The sequence below is a fragment of the Bos indicus genome, chromosome 21 (genome assembly GCF_029378745.1).
Source record: "Bos indicus isolate NIAB-ARS_2022 breed Sahiwal x Tharparkar chromosome 21, NIAB-ARS_B.indTharparkar_mat_pri_1.0, whole genome shotgun sequence".
In the NCBI taxonomy this organism is placed as follows: domain Eukaryota; kingdom Metazoa; phylum Chordata; class Mammalia; order Artiodactyla; family Bovidae; genus Bos; species Bos indicus.
The window spans coordinates 27,110,193-27,133,987 of record NC_091780.1 but is presented as its reverse complement, the minus strand read 5'-3'; the positions used below and the strand labels follow the sequence as shown (position 1 = coordinate 27,133,987).

General features: G+C 45.4%; 2 protein-coding genes across 2 annotated transcripts in view; one reads left to right on the top strand and one right to left on the bottom strand.

Annotated features, from left to right (window-relative positions):
* Positions 1-12,677, bottom strand: part of CFAP161 (cilia and flagella associated protein 161) — a 138,426-nt gene extending 125,749 nt beyond the window's left edge. The window contains exons 1-2 of the mRNA XM_070775251.1: positions 12,573-12,677; positions 8,267-8,464 (exon numbers count right to left, since the gene is read on the bottom strand). The gene's annotated coding sequence lies outside the window, so the exon portion shown is untranslated. The remainder of the gene's footprint in view (positions 1-8,266; positions 8,465-12,572) is intronic.
* Positions 12,678-12,877: 200 nt separating this feature from the next.
* MESD (mesoderm development LRP chaperone) lies at positions 12,878-21,193 on the top strand. The gene is made up of 3 exons (XM_019983792.2): positions 12,878-13,131; positions 18,578-18,810; positions 20,106-21,193. The coding sequence occupies exons 1-3, from the start codon at positions 12,925-12,927 to the stop codon at positions 20,362-20,364; spliced, it is 699 nt and encodes a 232-aa protein (XP_019839351.2). The 5' UTR covers positions 12,878-12,924; the 3' UTR covers positions 20,365-21,193.
* The last annotated feature ends 2,602 nt before the right edge of the window (positions 21,194-23,795 follow it).

Genomic DNA, 23,795 nt, shown 5'->3' with positions numbered 1-23,795 from the left:
GGTCATCACGACTACACTATTCGTATAGTGCAAGCAGAGTCAAGAAACTAGAGGGACTTCCCTGGTGGTCCAGGGGTTAAGACGCCCCACTGCCAATGCAGGAGGCATGGGTTCCATCCCAGGTTGGGGAACTAAGATCCCACATGCCACATGGTGTGGTCAAAATAAACAAATAGGGAGATTTAGAAAGAAACTAGAATAGAGTACTGTTTACCAAACAGTCCAGTTGCATTCTATGGGACCATGTGATCAGTCCTGAGCCTTGAGATGTCAATGGTAGGGATGTGGGCTGTCTCAGATGGAGGCTGGGGAAAGCCAATCTAATTCTCCACTCTCTTCCCCTGCTGTAACTGTTCAGAAAACTGTGTCCTAGGTGGTGCAACTACCATAAGCCTCGGTGACCATGGAGCAGACCCCCTCTACTGTGCTGAACAGGTCACATAAGCAAAAAGTAAACTCATTGTGGAGCCACTGAGATCCAAGGGTTGTCTGTTGCTGTAGCATATTTTCATCTAACTTGATTAACAGAGGAAGGCTGGGACTGCCCCTGGATTCTCTGCAGTAAGGGCATTTTCTTTAGAAAACTCCACCCATTATTTCTAATCCTCATTAAAAAATTTTTATTGTTGTTTAGGGCTAAGTCCTGTCACACTCTTTGTGACCCCATGGACTATATATAGCCCGCCAGGTTCTCCATGGGATTTCCCAGGCAAGAATACTGGAGCAAGTTGCCATTTCATTCTCCAGGTGATCTTCCCAACCCAGGGATCGAACCCATGTTTCCTGCATTGGCAAGTGGATGGATTCCTTACCACTACACCATCAGGGAAGGCCTTCTTTTAAAATTAAAATATGCCAAAACAATTAAAAAAATTTTTTTAACAAGTGACTTCCCTGGTGGTCCAGTGGTTAAGACTCTGTGCTTCCAATGTAGGGGGTGTGGGTTCAATCCCTGTCTGGAAAACTAAGATTTCACATACTGCATGGTGTAGCCAAAATTAAAAAAAAATTTTTTTTAATTAAAATATGATGTGAACCAAAGTATTTTTCATTAAAATGAAAACTGAGAGAAGAAAGCTGTAAAGATTTGGGCTGAAGGAGTGGCTAAGGGAAAGCAACTGGAATAGACAAGAGGAAGCTAGAGCTGTGCAGAAAATGGCTTAGCCCCAGCATAATGTCTTCTCAGTGACTGGCTCAAGGCCAACACTTAGTAGGCATTTAATAAATAAGTGAGCGAACAAGATGCAAATAGAAAGCTGACTCAGGATTTGGGGAGGAAGCCAAGGTCAGGAGGGGCAAGATTGTTGGAAGCATGTTTTTCTTCCTTCTTTACCTGTTCTAGTAGGTACATCCTTCTCCTGGACTTTCAGCAGGTATAAGACAACTGGAGAAGGAAATAGCAACCCCACTCCAGTATTCTTGCCTGGAAATTTCCATGGACCGAGGAGCCTGGCAGGCTATAGTCCGTGAGGTCACAAAGAGTCAGACACAACTGAGCGACTGAACACACAAAGACAACAGTGGGAGCTTCTGATTTTCTTAAATCCTGGTAAGATATTTATAACATAAAATTTACCATCTCGGTCATTTTTGTGAACGTAGCCACAGTTCCACATTGTTAAGTATATTCACTTTGCGGTGTAACCATCACCACCATCTGTCTTCAGAAGAACCTGGCATCTCCTCAGACTGAATTCTGTACCACTCCACAGTAACTTCTCATTCCCCTGGAAGTCACTATTCTACTTTGTATTTTTATAAATGTGACTATTCTAAGTACTTTATTTAAATGGAATCTTGTAATATTTTTCCTTTTCTGTCTGGCTTATTTCAGTTAGAATAATGTCTTCATGGGTCACTGATACTGTCACATGTGTCAGGATTTTCTCCCCTTTTTTATTATTACTTTACAAGATATTTATTTATTTGCATCAGGTCTTAGTTGCAGCATGAGGGATCTACTTCCCTGACCAGGGATTGAACCTGGGCCCCTGCATTGGGAGCTTGGAGTCTTAGTCACTGGACCACCAAGAAAGTCCCTTTTCTTTCCTTACAAGACTGAATAATTTTCCATTGTATGTATCTAGCCCTGCCAGGTTTGATATCTAACACTGACACTGCAAACTTCGAACACTGACACTGCAGACTTTATAGACTAACAGCCAAGCTGTGTTTGGTCTACGGTGCCTCCTGGTGGTCAGTAAGGGGCATTCCCTGCCCTAAGGTATCTTAACCTTTGAAGCAGTGTTCCTGTTTTGTTTTTGTGATCGTAATAGTCCTTGTGCGTGCATGCATGCTCAGCTGTGTCAGACTCCTTGGACTGTAGCCCACCAGGCTCCTCTGTCACGAGATTTCCCAGGCAAGAATACCGGAGTGGGTTGTCATTTCCTTCTTCAGGGCATCTTCATAACCCAGGGGTTGAACCCACATCTCTTGCGTCTCCTACATTGGCAAGTAGATTCTTTACCACTGAGCCACCAGGGAAGGCCCCTGTGGGGCTCTGTAGTCATAGGTGGGCCAATTCATTCTCAGGCATTCTTTCTAACATATAGCTAAACATCTTCCTTAATATCTTCATTTCAATGTCTCTTCTAAAGGAGAGAAATTTGTATCTGGAAAATTTACCCCTACTCTCTTTTCCCCAGATTTAGTCATTCTCCACAGGTGATGCATGAGTGACATCTATTGGCCCGTGGTTCATTACGGAGCAGGGTCACAGGGTGACAGGTCACTCTCCTTACTCACCAAGTCCTCTTTCTCTCTGGTATACTTTGTGCTCATACAGTAAAACCACCTGGGCAGGATCTCACCTATCCACTCTCATATCCACCCTCATCTCTACCTGCCCTCCCTCCCTCTGTGTGCAGGGCCTGTCATAGCATGACAGTTATACCTGTGTCTTCAGTTTCCAAGATCTGGAATTTTCTGTAGTCTGATTTACCAGGAAGCCCTACATGGAAGTGAAGGTTGCTTTCACAGATAAATTCTCTACCCCATTTCCCTGCTGGTTAATGACCTTTGGATGTACTTCCCAGAATTCTGTAGGGGAGAAAAAATAAACTGAGATCTAGGCACCCCAGACACCTAACACCAATCATGCATAACTATTTTCTGATTTACGTTTTTTTATTTCATTTTATTTTTAATCTTATTTTATTGTTATACAATTCTAATTTATTTTATTACTTTTTATTTTATTATATATTTTATTTTTATTCTTTTATTATTTATTTATATTGACTAATTTATATTCTAGCACATAAATTAGTTCTGTTCAGTTCAGTTCAGTCACTCAGTTGTGTCCAACTCCTTGCGACCCCATGAATCGCAGCACGCCAGGCCTCCCTGTCCATCACCAACTCCTGGAGTTCACTCAGACTCACGTCCATCGAGTCAGTGATGCCATCCAGCCATCTCATCCTCTGTCATCCCCTTCTCCTCCTGCCCCCAATCCCTCCCAGCATCAGAGTCTTTTCCAATGAGTCAACTCTTTGCATGAGGTGGCCAAAATACTGGAGTTTCAGCTTTAGCATCATTCCTTCTAAAGAAATCCCAGGGCTGATCTCCTTTAGAATGGACTGGTTGGATCTCCTTGCAGTCCCAGGGACTCTCAAGAGTCTTCTCCAACACCACAGTTCAAAAGCATCAATTCTTTGGTGCTCAGCTTTCTTCACAGTCCAACTCTCATATACATACATGACCACTGGAAAAACCATAGCCTTGACTAGACGGACCTTTGTTGGCAAAGTAATGTCTCTGCTTTTCAATATGCTATCTAGGTTGGTCATAACTTTCCTTCCAAGGGGTAAGCGTCTTTTAATTTCATGGCTGCAGTCACCATCTGCAGTGATTTTGGAGCCCCCAAAAATAAAGTCTGACACTGTTTCCACTGTTTCCCCATCTATTTCCCATGAAGTGATGGGACCAGATGCCATGATCTTCGTTTTCTGAATGTTGAGCTTTAAGCCAACTTTTTCACTCTCCTCTTTTACTTTCATCAAGAGGCTTTTTAGTTCCTCTTCACTTTCTGCCATAAGGGTGGTGTCATCTGCATATCTGAGGTTATTGATATTTCTCCCGGCAATCTTGATTCCAGCTTGTGCTTCTTCCAGCCCAGCGTTTCTCCTGATGTACCCTGCATGTAAGTTAAATACATTTACAGCCTTGATGTATACTCCTTTTCCTATTTGGAACCAGTCTGTTGTTCCATGTCCAGTCAGTAGCTACAGATATTAGAAAATTAGGATTCTTATAATATTAATACTTGGCTATAGTAATATAGGGCTTCCCTGGTGGTTCAGCAATGAAAGAATCTGCCTGCCAGGGCTGGAGACTCGGGTTTAATCCATGGGTGGGTAAGATCCCCTGGAGGAGGGCATGGCAACCCGCTCCAGTAGTCTTGCCTGGAGAATTCCATGGAGCCTGGCAGGGTACAGTCCATGGGGTTGCAGAGTCGGACAGACTAAGCATGCATGCACAGAATGACTAGCTTTATTTCACCTTTACATGGAGCCTCCATGACCCCCAGACAGACTCAAGCATTTCTGTCCCCTTGTACCTACGGTGCTCTGTGCCTGGCCATTAGCATAGTGTATTTGTAACTGTCTGCTTAACTTTCGCTACCACCCTGTCATCCTTTTAAAAACAGGACTTGATCTGTGCATCTCTGTGACACTGGACTGCCAGGGAAGTCCTATAATCAATTGCATTTTTAAAGTGGTAGGGGATGCACATAAATGCACTGATGCTTCCAAAATACTGATGATACTTTTCTCACCAGCCACCAGTGTATTGCGTAGTCATCAATAAATAATTTAATGAATTCGTTTGCAGTTCCCTGCAAGAAGGTTCTCCATTCCATGAACCAACATCCTGGTTGCCCACAGCTCTTACTGAGTAATGGACAGAAAGTTATGGACCTTTAGAAACCCATAGAGGGGCTCGGCCTGTGTGTGATCATCATCTACAGCTCACAGCTCTTGGATTGAACGCTAGGCCTTTGCTTAGCAGGTGTGTTCAGCCCACTTCCCTTACAACTTGTCTTGGAGAGTCCAGGAAACGAGTTCTTTGGAGAGATTGTAAGTTCTCTAAACATAATTGCCTCTATCTGTGCTGCAAAGTATAGGAGATGTTTCAGATAACACAGATAAAATTCATACCTTTTCCTCTTAGGAGATGAATTCAAATCACTTCCCTAAGTTTTCAACGCAATTGCAGTATTATAGATAATTTTAATTAAGTGTATTATTCTGAGAATTTTTGCTTAGGCTTTTCAGTATTTGGGAAGCATCAGTGCATTTTTGTGCATCCCCTACCCATTTTGGCTTCCCTAGTGGCTCAGATAGTAAAGAGTCTACCTGCAATGTGGGAGACCTGGGTTCAATTGCTGGGTCAGGAAGATCCCCTGGAGAAGGGAATGGCAACCCACTCCCGTATTCTTGTCTTGAGAATCTCACAGACAAAGGAGCTTGGCGGGCTACAGTCCATAGGGTCGCAAAGAGTCAGACATGACTGAGCAACTGACACTTTCACTTTCCCACCCCTTTTAAAATACAACTAATTACAGAACTTCCCTGGTGGTCCAGTAGCTAAGAGTCCAAGCTCCCACTGCAGAGGGCCTGAGTTCATCCCTGGTCAGGGAACTAGATTCCATACGCCACAACAATATACCACATGCTACAACAAAAGATCCTGCATGCCACAAGTACAAGATTCTGCATGGCCCCTAAGACCTGGTGCAGCCAAATAAATCAATAAATATCTAATAAAAAATACATGTGACTTAAAATCCCATGCTTAGAAATAGCCATGATATATTTGCAGTTATTTCCCCATATATACATATACATATCATTTTAATACCATAACATTTTGTCATTTAATAATATAAACATCTTCAATGTCAATAAATACACATCTATGACATCACATTTAATGACTTCATTGTTTTGCATTGTAAATGTGGATTTTTCACCCTACTGTAGTTGAACATTTAGGGTGGCTCCTGTTTTCTCATCTTACAGAGAGTGTTACATAGGATTGATAACAGTGGATAAGTGAAGAAATACATGTACAGCGTTCAGAGGAGTGCCTGCCACATAGTAAGTGCTGTGGATTATGACCATTTCTATTATTTTCATTGTCTATTTCCTCAGAGTCATTCTTGGAAGTGGAATTACGTAGCTAAGAGTTTCGATACATTTCACCAAATTTTCATGCAGAAAGTCTCCATCCCCTTGAGAGAATGAGAATGCTTTTTTCCTGAGTCTTGCCAACAATGTACACTATCCTAATTTTTATTCTGGCCCCACCAATAGGCAAAAAAATTACGTCTTATTTGAATTTGCATTTCTTTGATATCTACTGAGATAATCACTGCTATACTTTTTCATATGCAAATAGGTTTATTTATTTTGGAGAAATAAAAATATGATTCCTCTCCCTTCCCATGTTTCAATCAGAAAGTTTGTCTTTTTCATACTGATTTGTATGATACTCTTCTCTCTACCATGTTGGAGTTTTCCTCCCAGTTTACTGTCTGCTTTTTAGCTTTTTTGCATGGTGTTTAGCAAAACACAGATTTTAAGTGTTTGATTTAATTATATGAGTCCTGCTCTCCTTTTCACAAGAAATGATGGTTATCAGGAACAGACATCCACCTCAGCCTGGGCCAATCACATTCTCTCCTGGAAATCTGGAATTGTTGTCAAAAGATCATCAGTTCATTGCTACATGTGAGTAAATATAAACCTCATATGATTTATATGAGATATGTGGTAATTCTTCTTGCATTGGGTTAAAAAGTACAAAAGTAAAGTATAATAAATAGGGACTTGCTGGATGGTCTAGTGGCTAAGACTCCAGGTTTCCAATGCAGGGGCTTGGCTGCATCCCTGGTCAGGGAACTCGATACCGCACACCACAACTAAGAGTTTGTATGCCACAACTAAAGATCCCATGTGCTGCAAGGAAGATGGAAGATCCTGAGTGCTACAACTAAGACCCAGCACAACCAAATAAATAAATTAATTAAAATTTTAGAAAAAGAACAGTCATGTTCTCCCCTGTCTCCACCTCAGACCCAATCTCAGGACCTTCTTCCCACTTAATGTTTGGCACCACAGAGCCTGTGGAACCGAGCTGTACCCTTCAGGTCACAGGACTGAGTTCTGATGAGCTGGTAACCGTGCCATTCCAGTTTTTCAGTATTTTGAATATCACCCTTGCTTGATTACAGATATCACTAGAGGATTTGCCTGGTGGTTCAGGGGTTAAGGATCTGCCTGCCAATGCAGGGGACATGGGTTACAACCGTGGTCCAGAAAGATCCCACATGCCGCAGAACAACTAAGCTCGTGCTCTGTGACTACTAAGTCTGTGTGCCTGGAGTCCATGTTCTGCCACAAGAGAAGCCACCTCAGTGAGAAACCTGCCTACCACAATGAAGAGCAGTGCCCACACGTTGCAACTAGAGAAAGCCTGCACACAGCAATGAAGACCCCGCGCAGTAAAAAGGGAAAAAAAAAAAAAAAATATATATATATATATATATATGTTGCTAGAAACTCTTGCTGGACCCTCCAGTTGAGGCATCCCTCTCATGTTGTGGTGTGACACTAGCCAGAAGGAGCCCAGCTGAGGCCACCTTAAGATGGGAAAGTTGGTGGGAGATTTGATTTTACCATTTGCAGCCACTGAACCTCTTAGAGGCACGGTTAATATTAAACCCCAGGGCAATGGTGGCCTCATTTAAGCCACCACCATGCAGTCTCTTTCACTTCTGGCTCCTCCTCTCCTGCCTTACTACATGCCCTCAGACCAGGTTCACACTTTTTTTCTTTATAGAATATGTTACAATGTTGCTTTTGTGTTATGTTTTGGGTGTGTAGGATCTTAGTTCCCTGACTAGGGATTGAACCTGCATCCCCTGCATTGAAGGTGAAGTCTCAACCACTGGACTGCCAAGGGTGTCCACAGGTTCACATTCTTATCCCATCTGGGTATTCCTGCCTCCAGACTCCTTTTTGATGGGTCTTTCATCTGGCCTCCAGTTCAACTATCCTGAGTGCCTCAATGATTAACCCAAATGGTGCTATGCTGAGAGAAAGATAAACCTCTTCATCCATAGACCAGGGTTCAGATTCTTCCCTGCCACTTCACTAGCTGTGGGACCTCAGACAAATGATGCAATTCCAAAATCAGGGTTTCCCCCTATTATTATCATCATATGATAACAAGGACCTCTTGAAATCTGCATTATACTTACTGTGGATTGTTAATCTCCTCTGCTAGTTTGCAGGCTCTTTAGTGTAGGAACCTTGTCATATTCATCTTTCTATCAGTGCCCATCTGGTTCTTGATTGACAGTAGACCCTGGAAGTTCCTGCTGGTCCAGTGGTTAAGACTCTGCACTTCCACTGCAGAGGATGCTGGTTCAATCCCTGGTCCCAGAAGTTCCACCTATCTTGTGGTGGGGCAAAAAAATAAAAACAAAGTAGACCCTTAGTTCTGGAGAAAGGAATGGCTATCCACTCCAGTATTCTTGCCTGGAAAATTCCATGGATAGAGGAGCCTGGTGGGCTACAGTCCCGTGGGGTGGCAAAGAGTTGAACACAGTTGAGCGACACTCACACACACACACCCTTAGTTAAAATACATTATCACAGGGTTGAACTGAATCAAGTTCCAAACATCAGAAGGGTGAAAATGCAATCAATCCACATGTTTCATTCCTCTGGATAATAAACTGAATTCATTTCCTCCTTAGATGAAACTAGTCCTGGGATTTTTTATTTTTTAACACAATCCCAACAACTTCTGTAAAACATTAAATGACTTTTTTTTTCTTTATCATTAGATACAATGGACCAGGAATCCCAGCACTTTTACACCTTAACTTAGCAGCTGGCAAAATGAATGACCAAGGTGACCCCTCCCAGCAGAGCACATGACCGACCACAGCTGTGCATGTTTTTTAGCATGACTGCACCAGGACAGGCACTGAGCCACTGGGTGGAGCAGTGCACTCTGGGGAGAAGGCTTATGACATTTCCCCTATGATTTCAGAAAAGAAAAAAACTTTTTCTTAGGAGTTGTTTCTGCTCAATGACAATAGAAAATGGCATAGTGTATACATAGGAGAAGGGGGTGACAGAGGATGAGATGGCTGGATGCCATCACTGACTTAAAAGACATGAGTTTGGGAAACTCTGGGAGATTGTGAAGGATAGGGAAGCCTGGCGTGCTGCAGCCCATGGGGTCCCAAAGAGTCCAACACAACTGAGCAGCTAAACAACAACAAATATAGATACAGGGTATCAGCCATCCCACAGTGGAAGCCCTTTAAACATCAATAGTCCTAGGAGTGTGAAGGTGAGGCAGACATTGTTAACTAGTTACTGCTCAACTTTCACTTCCTCTTTTCCCTTAATGACAAAATCCCAGTTTTATTTGGGATGACAATGTAGACAGCCTCCCTTAGAAGGCTAGGTTCCAGCCCATGTGATGTAAATAGAAGTGCTCTGGAACATCCAAATAGGCTGCTTAAAGGAAGATGACTCCATTAAAAAGTGTGTTCCTTTTGGCTTTTTTCCTTCCCTCCTTCCTCGGGATGAAAGTCATCTTGACCTTGAACTTGTGACCTTGAAGATGGAAGCCACAGACCAGTATGAGGGAGCAGGATGAGAGAAGAGACAGGGTGCCAGATGATCAAAGAACAAAAATACAAGCCCTTAGATGCTCAGTTTCCAGCTGCTTTTGTGAGAGAAAAATCAAACAATAACCACAAAGGCCTCTGTGTTATTTAAATCATTTTTTTTTTTTTTACAAATTCAGTTTTGTTTTATATGTGGCCTATAATCTATCCGAGCAAGATATGTTAGTTTGCTAGGGTATAAGACTCTTGAGAGTCCCTTGGACAGTAAGATCAAACCAGTCAATCCTAAAGGAAATCATTGTCTGGTATCTTTAGAGCCTTACTCTGTTGAAGTGATTCTCAGCTAAACATTATGTCTGTTTTAACTGTGATAAGTATTTCCACTTTTGTTATTTATTAGTGGTATCTTTTTTTGAAGTGTCAGATGTTGTGACTATTTAAATAAAATGTCATTATAATTTAAAAAAAAAATCCTAAAGGAAATTAGGATTATATACTCAGGAAATACCCTGAGTATTCATTGGAAGGACTGATGCTGAAGCTGAAGCTCCAATACTTTGGCCACCTGATACAAAGAACTGACTCACTGGAAAATCCCTGATGCTGAGAAACATTGAGAGCAAGAGGAGAAGGGGGCGACAGAGGATGAGATGGTTGGATAGTATCACTGACACAGTAAACGTGAGTGTGAGTGAACTCCAGGAGACAGTGAAGGACAGGGAAGCCTGGCGTGCCGCAGTCCGTGGGGTCATGGAGTCAGAAATGACTTAGCAACCGAAAAACAATAACAAAGTACAGACCAGGTGGCTTAAACCAGGGGTCCCAAACTTCTGGGAGCTGATGCCTGATGATCTGAGATGGAGCTGATGCGATGTTAATAGGAATAAAGTGCATAATAAATAAATGCACTTGAGTCATCCCAAAACTCCTGCCCCTGCCCCTGGTCCATGGAAAAATTGTCTTCTACAAAATTTGTCCCTAGTGCCAAAAAGGTTGGGGACTGCTGGAATAAACAACAGAAATTTATTTCCTCACTGTTCTGGAGGCTGCAAGTCCCAGATCAAAGTTGGGTTGGTTTCTTCTGATGCTTCCCTCCTTAGCTTGTAAATGGCCATGTTCTCCCTGTGTCTTCACATGATCCCTCTATATATCACTGTGTCCAAATCTCTTCTTTTGTATGGATACCGGTCATATTAGATTAGGGACCACCCCCAACAACTCATTTTAACTTAATTCCCTCTTTAGAGATCCAAACACAGTCACATTATGAGGTACCAGAGTTAGAGCTTCCGCATACAGAATTTGGGAGGATACCATGCAGTCCATAACACCAGGCAGAAGTAAAGAGGTTTATTATGGCTCTTTTTTCTTTTGGTAATAGCATAAAATTGGGGTGGTGCTAGTGGTAAAGAACCCGCCTGACAATGCAGGAGACATAAGGGAAGTGGGTTCGATCCCTGGGTTGGGAAGATCCCCTGGAGGAAATGGCAAGCCACTCCAGTATTCTTGCCTGGAGAATTCCATGGACAGAGGAACCTGGCTGGCTACAGTCCATGGGGTCGCAGAGAGTCGGACATAACCGAGAGACTAACACAACTGACATGACTGAAGTGACTTAGCATGCACCCATGAACAGAATAATAAGGAGATAAAGTACAGGTATATTAATACAACATTTTATTAATACTGTACTATACTATACTTCCTTGGCAGTCCAGTGGTTAAGACTTTGCCTTCCAATGCAAAGGATGAGGGTTTGAACCCTGGTCAGGCAGCTAAGATCCCACATGCCTTGCAGCTGAAAAACCAAAGCATAAAACAAGCAATGTTGTAACAGACTCAATAAAAACTTTAAAAATGGTCCATATAAAAAATTATTTTAAAAAATCAATGGATACTATACTGCAGTATAGTCAAACTCATGTCATATTGCTAAGTCAAAAACCCTTAAAATGCTAATACGTATACCAACTTGTAGTGTGGTCGCATATTAGTCATTCAGTCATGTCTGACTCTGCAACCCCATGGGCTGTAGCCTACCCGGCTCTGATGTCCATGGATTTTCCAAGCAAGAATATTGGAGTGGAGTGGGTTGCATTCCCTTCCCCAGGGGATCTTCCTGACCCAGGGATCGAACGCAGGTCTCCTTCATTGCAGGCAGATTCTTTACCCTCTCTGAGCCAGCAGGGAAGCCCATGCTGACATAAACACACATATAAATGCAACAAAACCATTTCCAGAGACACTTTGGTGTTTGTAAATATACAGAAAAATGTATACAATATTCTAGAGAGTGATAACTGGTTTGTGTGGGACAGAATTGTGGCTGGTGTGGAAGAGAACACACTGTACAATGGTCGAATATTTTACAGCTACAGTAAGGGATTTGTGTCTTTCTCATCCAATTAAAAATTTTAAAGTCAGCACATCAACCATTTAAAATCCGTGGAATTTTAAAGTATTTCTGGCCTGAATCTTTTAAAGCAAGAAACAAAAAAACAGAATAATTCAACCTTCAAAAGGAATAGACAGAGCCGCCAATATGAGGTTAAAATCAGAAGAAATACTGAAGTTGTTTTACAAATGAAAAGTAATGATTTAAAAAAACAACTTTTTCAATTTCAAGAGATGACAATAATATTGAGAGACGAACTGAATTCTTTCTACTGAACAGCAAATTACTGGGCCCAATCTATTTGTGATCTTCTGAGAAAGCTGCTTAACCTGCCACTGGTGTTTTTAAAGGAAACTGTAGGAGACTCAGAGGAAGCGTGTGACCGTGAAACGGGCTTTCTTGGAGCAATGAGCTTCCAGAACTTCCAGCTCCACTTCATTTCACAGGCGAAAACCTGAGGCCTCGTGAGGCGCTGTTGGAGGATTCCTAGAGGCTCTGAGGGAACTTTTGGACCTGACTTACTCGTTAAGAGGGAAAAAGGTCGATCGCTGGCAGAAAATGAAGGAACGCGCCACACTGGGCAGAGCGCCTATGCTGGACCAACGGGAGGCGACTGCGGGGCGGAGCCAAAATGGCGGAGGAGGCGGGGCTTCCGGAGGTGGGCCCGAGGAAATAGGACGGGGCGGAGCCTGGTAGGTTACCGACGCCTGGGAGGCGGGGCCAAGGGGGCGGCCTTGAGTCCATGGAGGCGGGGCTGAAGGCGTGTCCCGCTCAGGCACCGGCAAGGGGCGGGCCCAGGAAAGAGGCGGCTTGGGGTGGGGCCAGGGCTCGCGCAAGTCTGGTCCACGCGGCGGGGCGACGCTGCGCGGCGAAGATGGCGGCCTCCGGCTGGGCCCGCGCCGCCGTGATTTTTCTCTGTGCCTGTGATTTGCTGCTGCTCCTGCTGCTGCCGCCGAGGGCCTTCGCCACCGAGGGCCCGGCCGAGACACCCGGCGAGGCCACCCCACCTCCCCGGAAGAAGAAGAAGGATATTCGCGACTACAATGACGCCGACATGGCCCGTCTTCTGGAACAGTGGGAGGTCCGCGGCGCGCGCACACTCTCCCGGCTCTTTTGTCCCGGGTCCCTACCTAGTGACCTCTTACCTCTTCTGTCTTGGGACCCTTTACACCTCCGTCTTGGTGTCTTTTGACCCCCTAACCTCCTCTGTCTGCATGCCAATGGGCCTTATGACCCACTCCAGCTACCGCTGACCCTCAGTGCCTCCTCTGACCACTTCCCCATCAGTCTGCCGACCCCTGCCCCAAGCCGTTCATCCCGATGTCCTCTTTTCACCGTTCCTCGGGCCACTCCAGTCATGAGTCAGCCTCTCACTCTTCAGCCCTATTTGTCATCAGTGCCCTGGTCGCCTCCGCGTTGCTCCCCGTGGTCAGCGAGCCCTTCTAATGAAGGGCGTGGGGAGACGTTTTCCATCCCACTCCTGAGAACGGGGTGCGTGGGTGGGTGAGGGGTATGGAGAGGATTATCTTCCAAGAGCGCCGTTTCAGCTTTCGTCGTTCTCCCGCGTTTTAAGTAAGGATTCACAGTTCCCATTTTGGTATATATGCCTGTTGAAAGTTTTTGTAAGTTTTGTGCGTGCCTTTACTTTTTTGGATGGGGTAGGAGGCCTTTTTAAAGGCTAGTGGTTTTTTATTGTGGAACTCAGATTTTTCGTTCAAGGGAGCAATGACTTGGTATTGTGCGAGTCAATTTTCGGGTTAATTGAATGGGCTGGAATGTGTAATGGCAGGGAGAGGGTATTAACCTTTTTAGGTGAAGTTCACAAACCAAAACCATTGTTGCTGCCTCTTGCCCATCCAAAGGTGGTTGTGTTTTCCTGGTTTATTTGTACTGCTGGTGAAGTAATGTCAGAAACTTGGGTTCCACTGCATGTGTGACCTTGAGTGAGTCATGTTTCCACCCTAGACCTCAGCTTCCTTATGTGTAGAATGAGATTTTACTGGATGATTTCTTCCAGTGCTGATGTTTTATTATATTGTGGTTTTCCATGTGTGTATGTGGGCTTCCCAGGTGGCTCAATGGTAAAGAATCCGCCTGCCAGTGCAGGAGATGAAGGTTCTATCCCTGGTCCAGTAAGATTGCCTGGAAGAGGAATTGGCAACCCACTCCAGTATACTTGCCTGGGAAACCCTCTGGACAGAGAATCCTGGCAAGCTACAGTCCATGGGATTGTAAAAGAGTTGGATACAACTTGGCCACTGAGCGTGCATGCAGGTGGTGTATGTATTAAATAGAGACTTTCAGACGTGAGTTGTAGTACCATCTGATGTATTGACTTTGGTAGCTTTGTGATCCTCATTTTCCTTATCTTTAAAGTTAGGTAGCATCCCACTTTGCAGGGTTCCTTTTAGGTGAATTTAGCTCCCCTTTGCAGACACTGCAAATGTGAAAGCCCTGCCCGGGCAATTGCAGTCTCTCTGTGGGAGAGCAGATCTGTCTCTGGGTGCTTTTTTATTTTTAATCTCTCATTTAAAAAAAAAAATTTATTTTATTTTTGGCTGTGCTGGGTCTTCGTCACTGCGCACAGGCTTTTCTCTAGTTGTGGTGAGCAGGGGCTACTCTCTAGGTGCAATATGTGGGCTTCTCATTGTGGGCTTCTCAATATTGGGCTACTCTTGTTGCAGAGCACGGGGGCACTAGGCAAATGGGCTTCAGTAGTTGTGGCACATGGGCTTAGTTGCCCTTCCCGGCCCAGGGATCGAACTCGTGTCCCCTGGTTTGGCAGGCAGATTCTTACCCACTGTGCCACTGGAAAATCTAAGGGTGCTTTTTTGAAGAAAGTGGTAACCTCCTCCCCTGGTGGGGGTCCCTAAGGTCTTTCCCCATTCTCTGCCAGTGTGAAAGTCATCACTGCAGGGAAAGGCCTGCCTCATGTGTGTAGGGGGGCGGGGGGGAGGGGCAGGAATGGTGGTGCTCCTTCCACTGTGGTAATGAGTCCCAGTTGGTGTAGAAAAACCGAAAGTAATTCTTACATTACTGTAACCAGGTGCCAGCAGGTGCCGGGGAAGGGGTAGGTGGGGAGATAGGAGCAGAGCCGGACAAGAAAGTTTGTACTTCAGTGTCACCCTGTCAAGCCTGTGACCTTGAGTCAATTATTCACCTTCTCTGGGCTTCATCCACAGCTCAGTTCAGTGTGCATCCTACAGGATTGTCTTGAGGTGAGTGAAGGTTGCTGTCGCGTCTGACTCTTTGCGACCCCATGGGCTATATAGTCCATGGAATTCTCCAGGCCAGAAATACTGGAGTGGGTAGCCATTCCCTTCTCCAGAGGCTGTTCCCAACCCAAGGATTGAACCTAGGTCTCTCGCATTGCAGGCAGATTCTTTACCGTCTGAGCCACCAGGGAAGCCCAAGAATACTGGGGTGGGAAGCCTATCCCTTTTCCAGCAGATCTTCCCAATCCAGGAATTGAACCAGGGACTCCTGCATGGTAGGCGGATTCTTTACTAGCTCAGCTATCGGGGAAGCCCTGTCCTGAGATGGGATATACTAAATTAACAATGCCTGTGACATAGTAGCTGCTCAGGAGATAGTAGCTGTTCTTACTGTCAAGGACCTGGGAGGAAGAAAAGCATTTACAGAATAAGGGAGTTCAGCTCTGTAGCTATGAAATTTGACAAACATTGGAGAAGTGGCGAAGCCAGTCAAAAATGTAAGACTGGCCTGAAGGCAGGGCTGCATAGAGTTTGGGAAAGGCCACTTGGTCACATTCTGTGCCCCCAGCCCTGCCTGGGGATGAAGGTGTGATCGCTTTCAGTTTAAAGGAAGTGATAGAACGGGTAAGATTACTCAGGGAAGCAGTGCAACTAAGAGAAGACCTGGACAATTGCACCTACATCTAAGGTGGTGGTTTTTCTGTCCGGCCCAGCTATTTGCGACTCTGGACTATAGCCTGCCAGGCTCTACTTTCCTTCACTATCTCCAGGAGTTTGCTCAGATTCATGTCCATTGAGTCAATGATTCCATCCAGCCTGTCTCATCCTGTCTGTAGCCCACCAGGCTCCTTTGTCCATGGAATTCTCCAGGCAAGAATACTAGAATGGGTAGCCATTCCCTTCTCCAGGGGATCTTCCCAACCCAGGGATTGAACCTGGGTCTTCTGCATTGCAGGCAGATTCTTTATCTGAGACTCCAGGGAAGTCCATACTATCTCCTGGAGTTTGTTCACACTCATGTCCATTCAGTCCGTGATGCTATCTAACCATTTCGACCTCTGCTGCCACCTTTTCTTTTACGTCTATGGTACTGTGTTTTTTCTTCTTTTCTTTTTGTAACTGAAACTCACAGTCAGACATATAAAATAGAAATTAAAGGTCCTTGAAAAGATCCTTACTCTTGCTGTATGTGCTAGACTTCTGATTAATTATATTTTCATGAAAAAGAAATGGTCCTTGTAACCTATGGAGTTAATGTCATGACTGTTAGTGGAATCAGCTTGAAAAATAAAAATATTCTAGGTTGTTGACCCAACTAGAAGTCTTGAAGTATTCTAAGGAGACCATAAATAGGTATTGTGGAGAAATAGAATAGAATACAGTCAGAAACAGCCTGTGAGTTTGGCCACCAGGAGTTCCTATGTACTTTAAGAGGGTGATTTCAATAGTTGTTTGGAAGCTGGATTACAGAGGGCCATGAGTCTCAGCAAACTCCAGGAAATGGTGGACAGGGAAGCCTGGCATGCTGCAGTCCATGAGGTCACAAAGAGTCTGCCACGACATAGTGGCTGAACAAGTGGTAACAGCACCATGTGTTAAGTATGTGCTGCTTGCCTTTATGTCATTAAATTCCCAGACAAGCTTAGCAGGGAGATGCTGTGATCACCCCCCTCCCTATTGTAGGTGAGGGAAATGATTTTCCACTAAGGCCACACAGCTAAAGGAGTGGTGCCTGGAGCCACACCCAGGCCCACGTGACAGTGCAGCTCATTTGCTTTCCTGCGGGTCTCCAGCAGCTCTTTCAGAGCCAAATGAAGAAGAAATGGGTCAGTTGAGAGGGTGGCAGAGTTGAGGAGAAGGTTGGCCCCACACTGCTAGGGCCGTGGGGATCACCCAGTTCTGCTTTTCCTTTTATAGACGAGGAGACAGGCCTAGAGGTTTATGAAGTCTGGTCCAAGGCCATGCAGGTGAGTTGGGGAGCTGAAGCCAGATCAAATATGGATCACCTTCAGACATGGCTTTAGAATTATCTTGTTCTCTTATTAAAAATATGTTTAATACAGGACATTATTGTTGATGTGTTAAGCCTCGGCCCTTCAGTGATTTGTCGAGGCCCACGTAGTGATATATAGGGGCTTTTTGTTTCATTTTAGGCTCTTTTTTTGTTGTTTTAAGTAATAGCTTCATTGTGATATAATTTACATGCCTTATAGTTCACTCATTTAAAGTGTACATTTCAGTGGTTTCTGGACTGTTCAGAGAGTTGTGCAACCAGCACCACAGTCAATTTGAGAACATTTACTTCACCCCCAGAAAAAAACTGTGGTCTCAGTCACCCCTCCCCGTGTTCCTCCCAGCCCTCCAGCCAGCCCCAGGCAACCTCTCATCTGCTTCCTGTCTATAGCTTTGTCTACTCTGGGTGTTTAGTATAAATAGACTCCTGCAGTGGATATGTGGTCTTCTCCTTCACTTACTGTGATGTTGTCAAGGATCACACATATGGTAACATCGAGCAGCACTGGTTTCTTTTCCTTGTTGGAATTAGTCTTTTCTCCAAGGAACAACTGGTTCTTTTGTGTATTTTTAATTCATTTATCTTACATTTATTTAGTTGGCATTCTGCCGTTAGTAATTAATTGTCTTGTTTATTTCTGTGGGCCTGGATCCAGTAGTTCTTACTTTGTTTAGGAAGTTATAAACCATTGTGTCATTATTTTGATTTTCAGATTATTCCCAATTAGGCCCACAAGCTCTGCTTCATGCTCGCTTCTGTGTCATCCTGACACATCCCATAATTCCCCGAGCACTTTCTTACTTTCTGATACAAGAAGATGTTCCAGACTAATTTTCTGTTTCCTTTGCCAGAATTAGCTTTTCCCCCGTGGAACACTAGTTCTTTTAAATATTTTTATCTTGTCTATCAAAAAATCATAAGTTCTGTCTGCTGCCTCCAATTCCAGCCCAATACCATGGGTGCATTCTTCTACTTTTGTATTTATAACTCCCCGCCCAAAGGGAAGGACCCAGCTCTCATCCTCAGCACATCAGAAGGTATTCCCTTCTCAAGCGTAGAGTTCACAGGTCCTGATTCAGTTGCTCAGTGGCATGTGGGATCTTCCTGCACCAGGGATCAAACCCATGTCTGCTCCATTGGCAGGCAGATTCTTAACCGCTGGGCCGCCAGAGAAGCCCTTCTGCTATGATTTAGATCATAAACCTGCACCTGACCTCACGTGCGGATGTTCTTGCCTTTGCCGACTGTACTGCACACACTATGTGACGCTCCGCTCCCCCACCCCCCCATCCTTACAGAAAGATGACGACATAGAAGAAGGAGACCTCCCAGAGCACAAAAGACCCTCTGCACCCATAGATTTCTCGCAGATAGACCCGGGCAAGCCCGAGAGCATACTGAAGATGACGAAGAAGGGCAAGACGCTCATGATGTTTGTCACCGTGTCAGGAAACCCCACGGAGAAGGAGACGGAGGAGATCACCAGCCTGTGGCAGGGCAGCCTTTTCAATGCCAACTATGATGTCCAGAGGTAAAACTACAGCCTTGCTGAGAAACCTGGGCTTTGCTGGGCTTTATCTCTGTTGATGCAGTGGGTGTCATTCCTGGCAATACTTAGCAGGGCCCTGGACCTTTCCTGTCTAGTCTGTCTGCTTTTACATTTATTTACCTAGTTTATTTATTTTTCTTTGAAGAAGACTACTCAGGTTTGGTCAAAGCCAGTAAATTTATTTGTTTGTTTTCATATCTCATTTGATCCAAAGGCCATTTATCTATGTATCTTGAACTTCTCTTTTATCTGAGTAAGAAGCTATATAGCTTAGCCTCTGTGGGGGGTGGAAAATTAGTTGATGTCTGACAGTGTGCCTCTTCCTTTAGAAGTCCCCGCGCACGGGAGAAGCTCTTCTGTGTAGCTGTGTTCACACAGAAGCTTGGACCAGACTCTGTTACTTTAAAGTGAAGGAGTCTGGTCATCACGGGTCAGTATGATCCTGAGATGCAGTTTTGAGGAATTTCCTTTTTCTTTGTCAATAACGATTTCTAAAGTGTAGCGTCTTCCAATATTTTAGTTCAGGAAGTACAAAAGGAATCAAAAGGAATACTCAGAGTGTCTAGGGTGGCTAGTGCTTTTGTGAGCATAAGTAGACACTTGAGGGAACGAGTGAGTGCTGTGGTGGTTATGGGCCCAGAGCTCTCACTGATATATGGAGGCGGGGGGTCGGGGGGGTGCTTTACACACGCCCGGACTCTGTTCTGTTCCTCTCTGCTCCTTGGGACCTGCGGAGCGTGGACGTGCTTGGCTGCTAGCAGTTAACCTCCGGGGTTGAGTTCTGTCCAGTCACCGAGCATCCTCCTGAGCCCTTTGTGGGCCTCTTGTGACCCAATCCAAACTTGTGTTTGTCAGTCTCTGTCAGCAGAGGCCTTTGTCACATGAAACCTTAACTGGGCACTTAAGACTGTAAAACAGACCCAAACATCAGCCTCCCCTCGATTCCCTGAGAGAGGCCTTGAGCCCCGCCCATCTGCAGCCTCCCAAGGCCCCCCTTCTGACACCTCCCTTCACATGAGCAGCCCCTGCACCACACACACAACCCAGGTCCTCTTTCTCTTTTGATCTGAGCCAAGTTGTTAAATAGTTGAGCCAGCTAGTACTTTCCAACAGTGAATGTCAACAGCTTCTAGGCCTGGGGAAATAGGACAGTTTGTTCTGTGTTCATGTAGAATTTGAAGGGGATTCTTTTTTCTTAGCTAAGTGCTGCCGACCTGTTTTGAACTGTTAGCCCTGCACCAACTGTGTGCTGACCGTGGTCCTCTCTGTCTGTCCAGGTTCATCGTGGGGTCAGACCGTGCCATCTTCATGCTCCGTGATGGGGGCTACGCATGGGAGATCAAGGACTTCCTGGTCAGTCAGGACAGGTGTGCCGATGTGACCCTGGAGGGCCAGGTGTACCCCGGCAAAGGGGGAGGAAGCAAAGAGAAGAATCAAACCAAGCAAGAGAAGGGCAAGAAAAAGAAGGAGAGAGACCCGAAACCCCGGGCTTCGAAGGAAGACAATCGGGCTGGGAGTAAGAAGGAAGAGCTGTGATGGGGCGTTCTCCCTGTGCAGAGGAGGAGGGCATGGGTGACCACACACACACAGGCTTCCCGTCTCTGCTGAGAAAGGTCTGCCATGTGGCCAGTTTCTGGTCAGCAAAAGAATTACTGTTTAAAAGGCTTCAAGTAAGAGGACAGAGGGTTTGTAATTAACATGGAACACTGACAGATTCACCTTTATCATAAAATCACTTTCAGTGGAAACCTGCAGGTGTGACTTTTTCCCACTGAAATGTGGAGGCATCTCTGGCTGGACCGTGGCACCGCACCCTTGGCCTGACCTGCAGCCTTCTGTGTTGTTTCCCTTAAACAAAAGGATACCACATTCTCATCAGACGAACTTAAGACTCTCAAATGGATTGAATCAGGCTCTTATAGACACCACATCCGTAACTGTAAAATTAAAAACAGGCCACAGGAGCACCACTCAGTGCTCCGACATCTGCATACACAGTCAAGGACGCCAGGACACGTGAATCCCAAATCTCTGCAGGAGACACAGAACAGAAAATCATGCAGCTTGAAAATCCCGAGTAATCACTTGAAATTTATTGGATTTAAACCCCTCTCATCAGTTAGGAGCACTCTTGATATCAGTCAGATTTTGTGTGGTCTGTGAATCCAGGGGTTCTGTCCAAACAGGACCTTACTTAGGAAAGTCGTGCCGGTGTCACGAGTCATGTGCTCCATCTAATGTGATGATTTTCCAGGGTGTGACTCGGGCATCAGCCAAGCTTCTAAACACGTTCCTTTGTTAAAGTGCCTAAACTTGTGGTGATTTTGTATGGTACTAATACGATGTGTTACCTGTTACTGTCTGACATTGCTGTTCCTGTGTCACAGCCTGCTCTGAGTGACAGTTACAGAATTTATACCCAGCTGTCATTTCTAAGAACTAAAATTATTTGTTAAAAAAAAAGAAAAGCTTCCATCGTGATTTTAACAAATTCAGAAAAGTTTAGAAAACATCATCATTAAAGAATGGTAGAGTGAAACGTCTCCCTCTTCCCCCCACTGCCACGTCCCGTAGAAGCTACTGTTAATTTGTTCTCATAAAAAAAACAAACCCCCAAACACACCAGTTTATAGTGATCTGTAGGATGATATTTGTTTCTTTTGGCCTCATGGTACCTAGTTCCCCTTATTTTGGTAACTTATTTTCTGATTTCCATGTAATGATCCATGCACTCTTTATTTTCTGTTCTGTGCTGGGTTGGTGGGGCAGGGGGTGGATGTTTGCCCTGTAGGCCCCCTACTCCAGGGTGGAATTAATCCTAGGGTGAGTTTGCATGAGCCACCTCAGGAATCCCTGGTGACTCAGACGTTAGAAGAATCTGCCTGTGATGCAGAAGACCTGGGTTCAGTCCTTGGGTCAGGAAAATCCCCTGGAGAAGGCAGTAGCAACCCGCTCCAGTATTCTTGCCTGGAGAATCCCATGGACAGAGGAGCCTGGCGGGCCACAGTCTGTGGAATCTCAAAGGGTGGGGACACGATTGAGTTACCACACACACCCCGGGACGAGGTGTTTTTTGTTTCTTGCACAACTTACACCCAGGGGAGAGGCTGCAGCTGCTGTTGCCACCTTGCCCCTCTCTAGGGGAGAACTGTCTCAGGCTGGAGGAGGAAGCAGGCGATGGGGAGAAGCAGGGAAAGAGCGGAGTCCTGTGCGGTCAGCTGAATGCCTGCATTGAGCCCTGCCTGAAGCCAGCCCCGTCCACAGGTGTTTTCAGTTTTCACTTGGGCCTCTTAGGTTTCTGCCATCTGTGCCTGGGCCACTGTCCTGATCCAATGTGTATCTCTCTTAAACAGAAGGGCGTTCACTTCACCCAGCCCAGCTTGTGTTCCCTTTGAACTGTCACAACGTGCCTGTCCACCTCTTTGCTTCCCATGGGACATGCAGCCACATCACCCTGTACTAAACAAGCATCTGTTATGTGCTGGGCTCCACTGAGTGCCAGAGACAGTGTACCCACAGCCCCTGCTTTTGTGAAACAGTGATTTGGTGGGAAAGACAAATGGTAATCCTGTACAAAGTGACATGGCAACTGTTAGAAACAGGAAAGAACAAGAGTGCCAAGACGTGGAGGGATCTTGGGATAGTCAGAAAGGACCTCAGGCAGGAGGAAGGAGTAACCAGGCAGAGGAAGCAGTCCATGCAAAGGCCCTGTGGCTAGAAGTGACAGGAAGGACAGCAGGAAGGCTGATGGAGAGTCTGGGGCACAGCACAGCACCAGGCTGGATGGGTGAGTGCCGAAGGTTTGGGGGGGGCTTTGAGCTTAGGCAAGTTTGTGGGATCTCTCAGAAACAATATACTTTTATGAATGAGAATTATGACAGCAAAGATTTATTTAGAAGATTCCTATGCAGGAGGGGTCCATTCACTTAGAGAATTTGCCTCTGGGGACTTCCCCAGGGGTCCAGTGGCTAATACACATGCACTCTCAATACATGGGGTCTGGGTTCCATCCCTTATCAGGGAACCAGATCCCACATGCTGCAACTAAGACGTGGAGCAACTGAATAAATACTTAAAAAAAAATCTACCTCTGCAAGGTGGTTCGTAAGGTGTGGAACTACTTTACCAGGCAATAAAGCTTGTCACCTTGGCTAGCCTGCCCCCCACCCCCTCTCTGGGAAGCCCCAGACCTTGCATACCTTAGTAATGAGGGTGAAGGCTGGAGCATGTGTGTAGGGTGTGCAGGGTCTGCTGGAGATGGGAGAGGCCTAAAGGATTTTAGCTGTGGTGGGGTAGATTCGAGGGGTCATCCGGTTAGCACTGGTGGACTGATTGGAAGCCAACAGGAGCAGGGGTGAGGGGCAGTTTGGGAGGGTATTTCAGTGGTTTAGGCCTAGGTCAAACGTGCAGTGAGCTGGGTGGTGGTGAGGTGTGACCCACGCTTCACTTGCACAGCCCCTGCTAATGGACACTGAGTTTCTAGGGTCTCGCTAGTTTGTACAAAAATGCTGCCCTGAACATTTTAATAAGTGTTAACCACATACTTTGGTAAACTTGTGCTTATATCTGAGGGGCAGATTCCTAGCAGTGGAATTGCTGGAACTACCGAATTTTCACCTTCTGGTATGTTATTGGTGAAGTGGCCCTCCAAAGTGGTTTTGGTAACTTACCTTTGCTAGCAAATAGAGCTCAAAATCCAGCCAGCACTGACCATTATACTTGCCATTAAGATGTGAAAACCAGGGTTTCCCTGGTGGCTCAGTGGTTAAAAAAATCTGCTTGCCAATGCAGCGGATGTGGGTTGGATCCTTGGTCCAGGAAGATCCCACGTGTCTCAGAGGCACTAAGCCCTAAGCCCAGGTGCCACAATTGTTGAGCCCATGTGGTGCAACTATTGAAGCCCATGCGCCTACAGTCTGTGCTCCCCACAAGAGAAGCCACTGCAGTGAGAAGCCCATGCGCTGCAA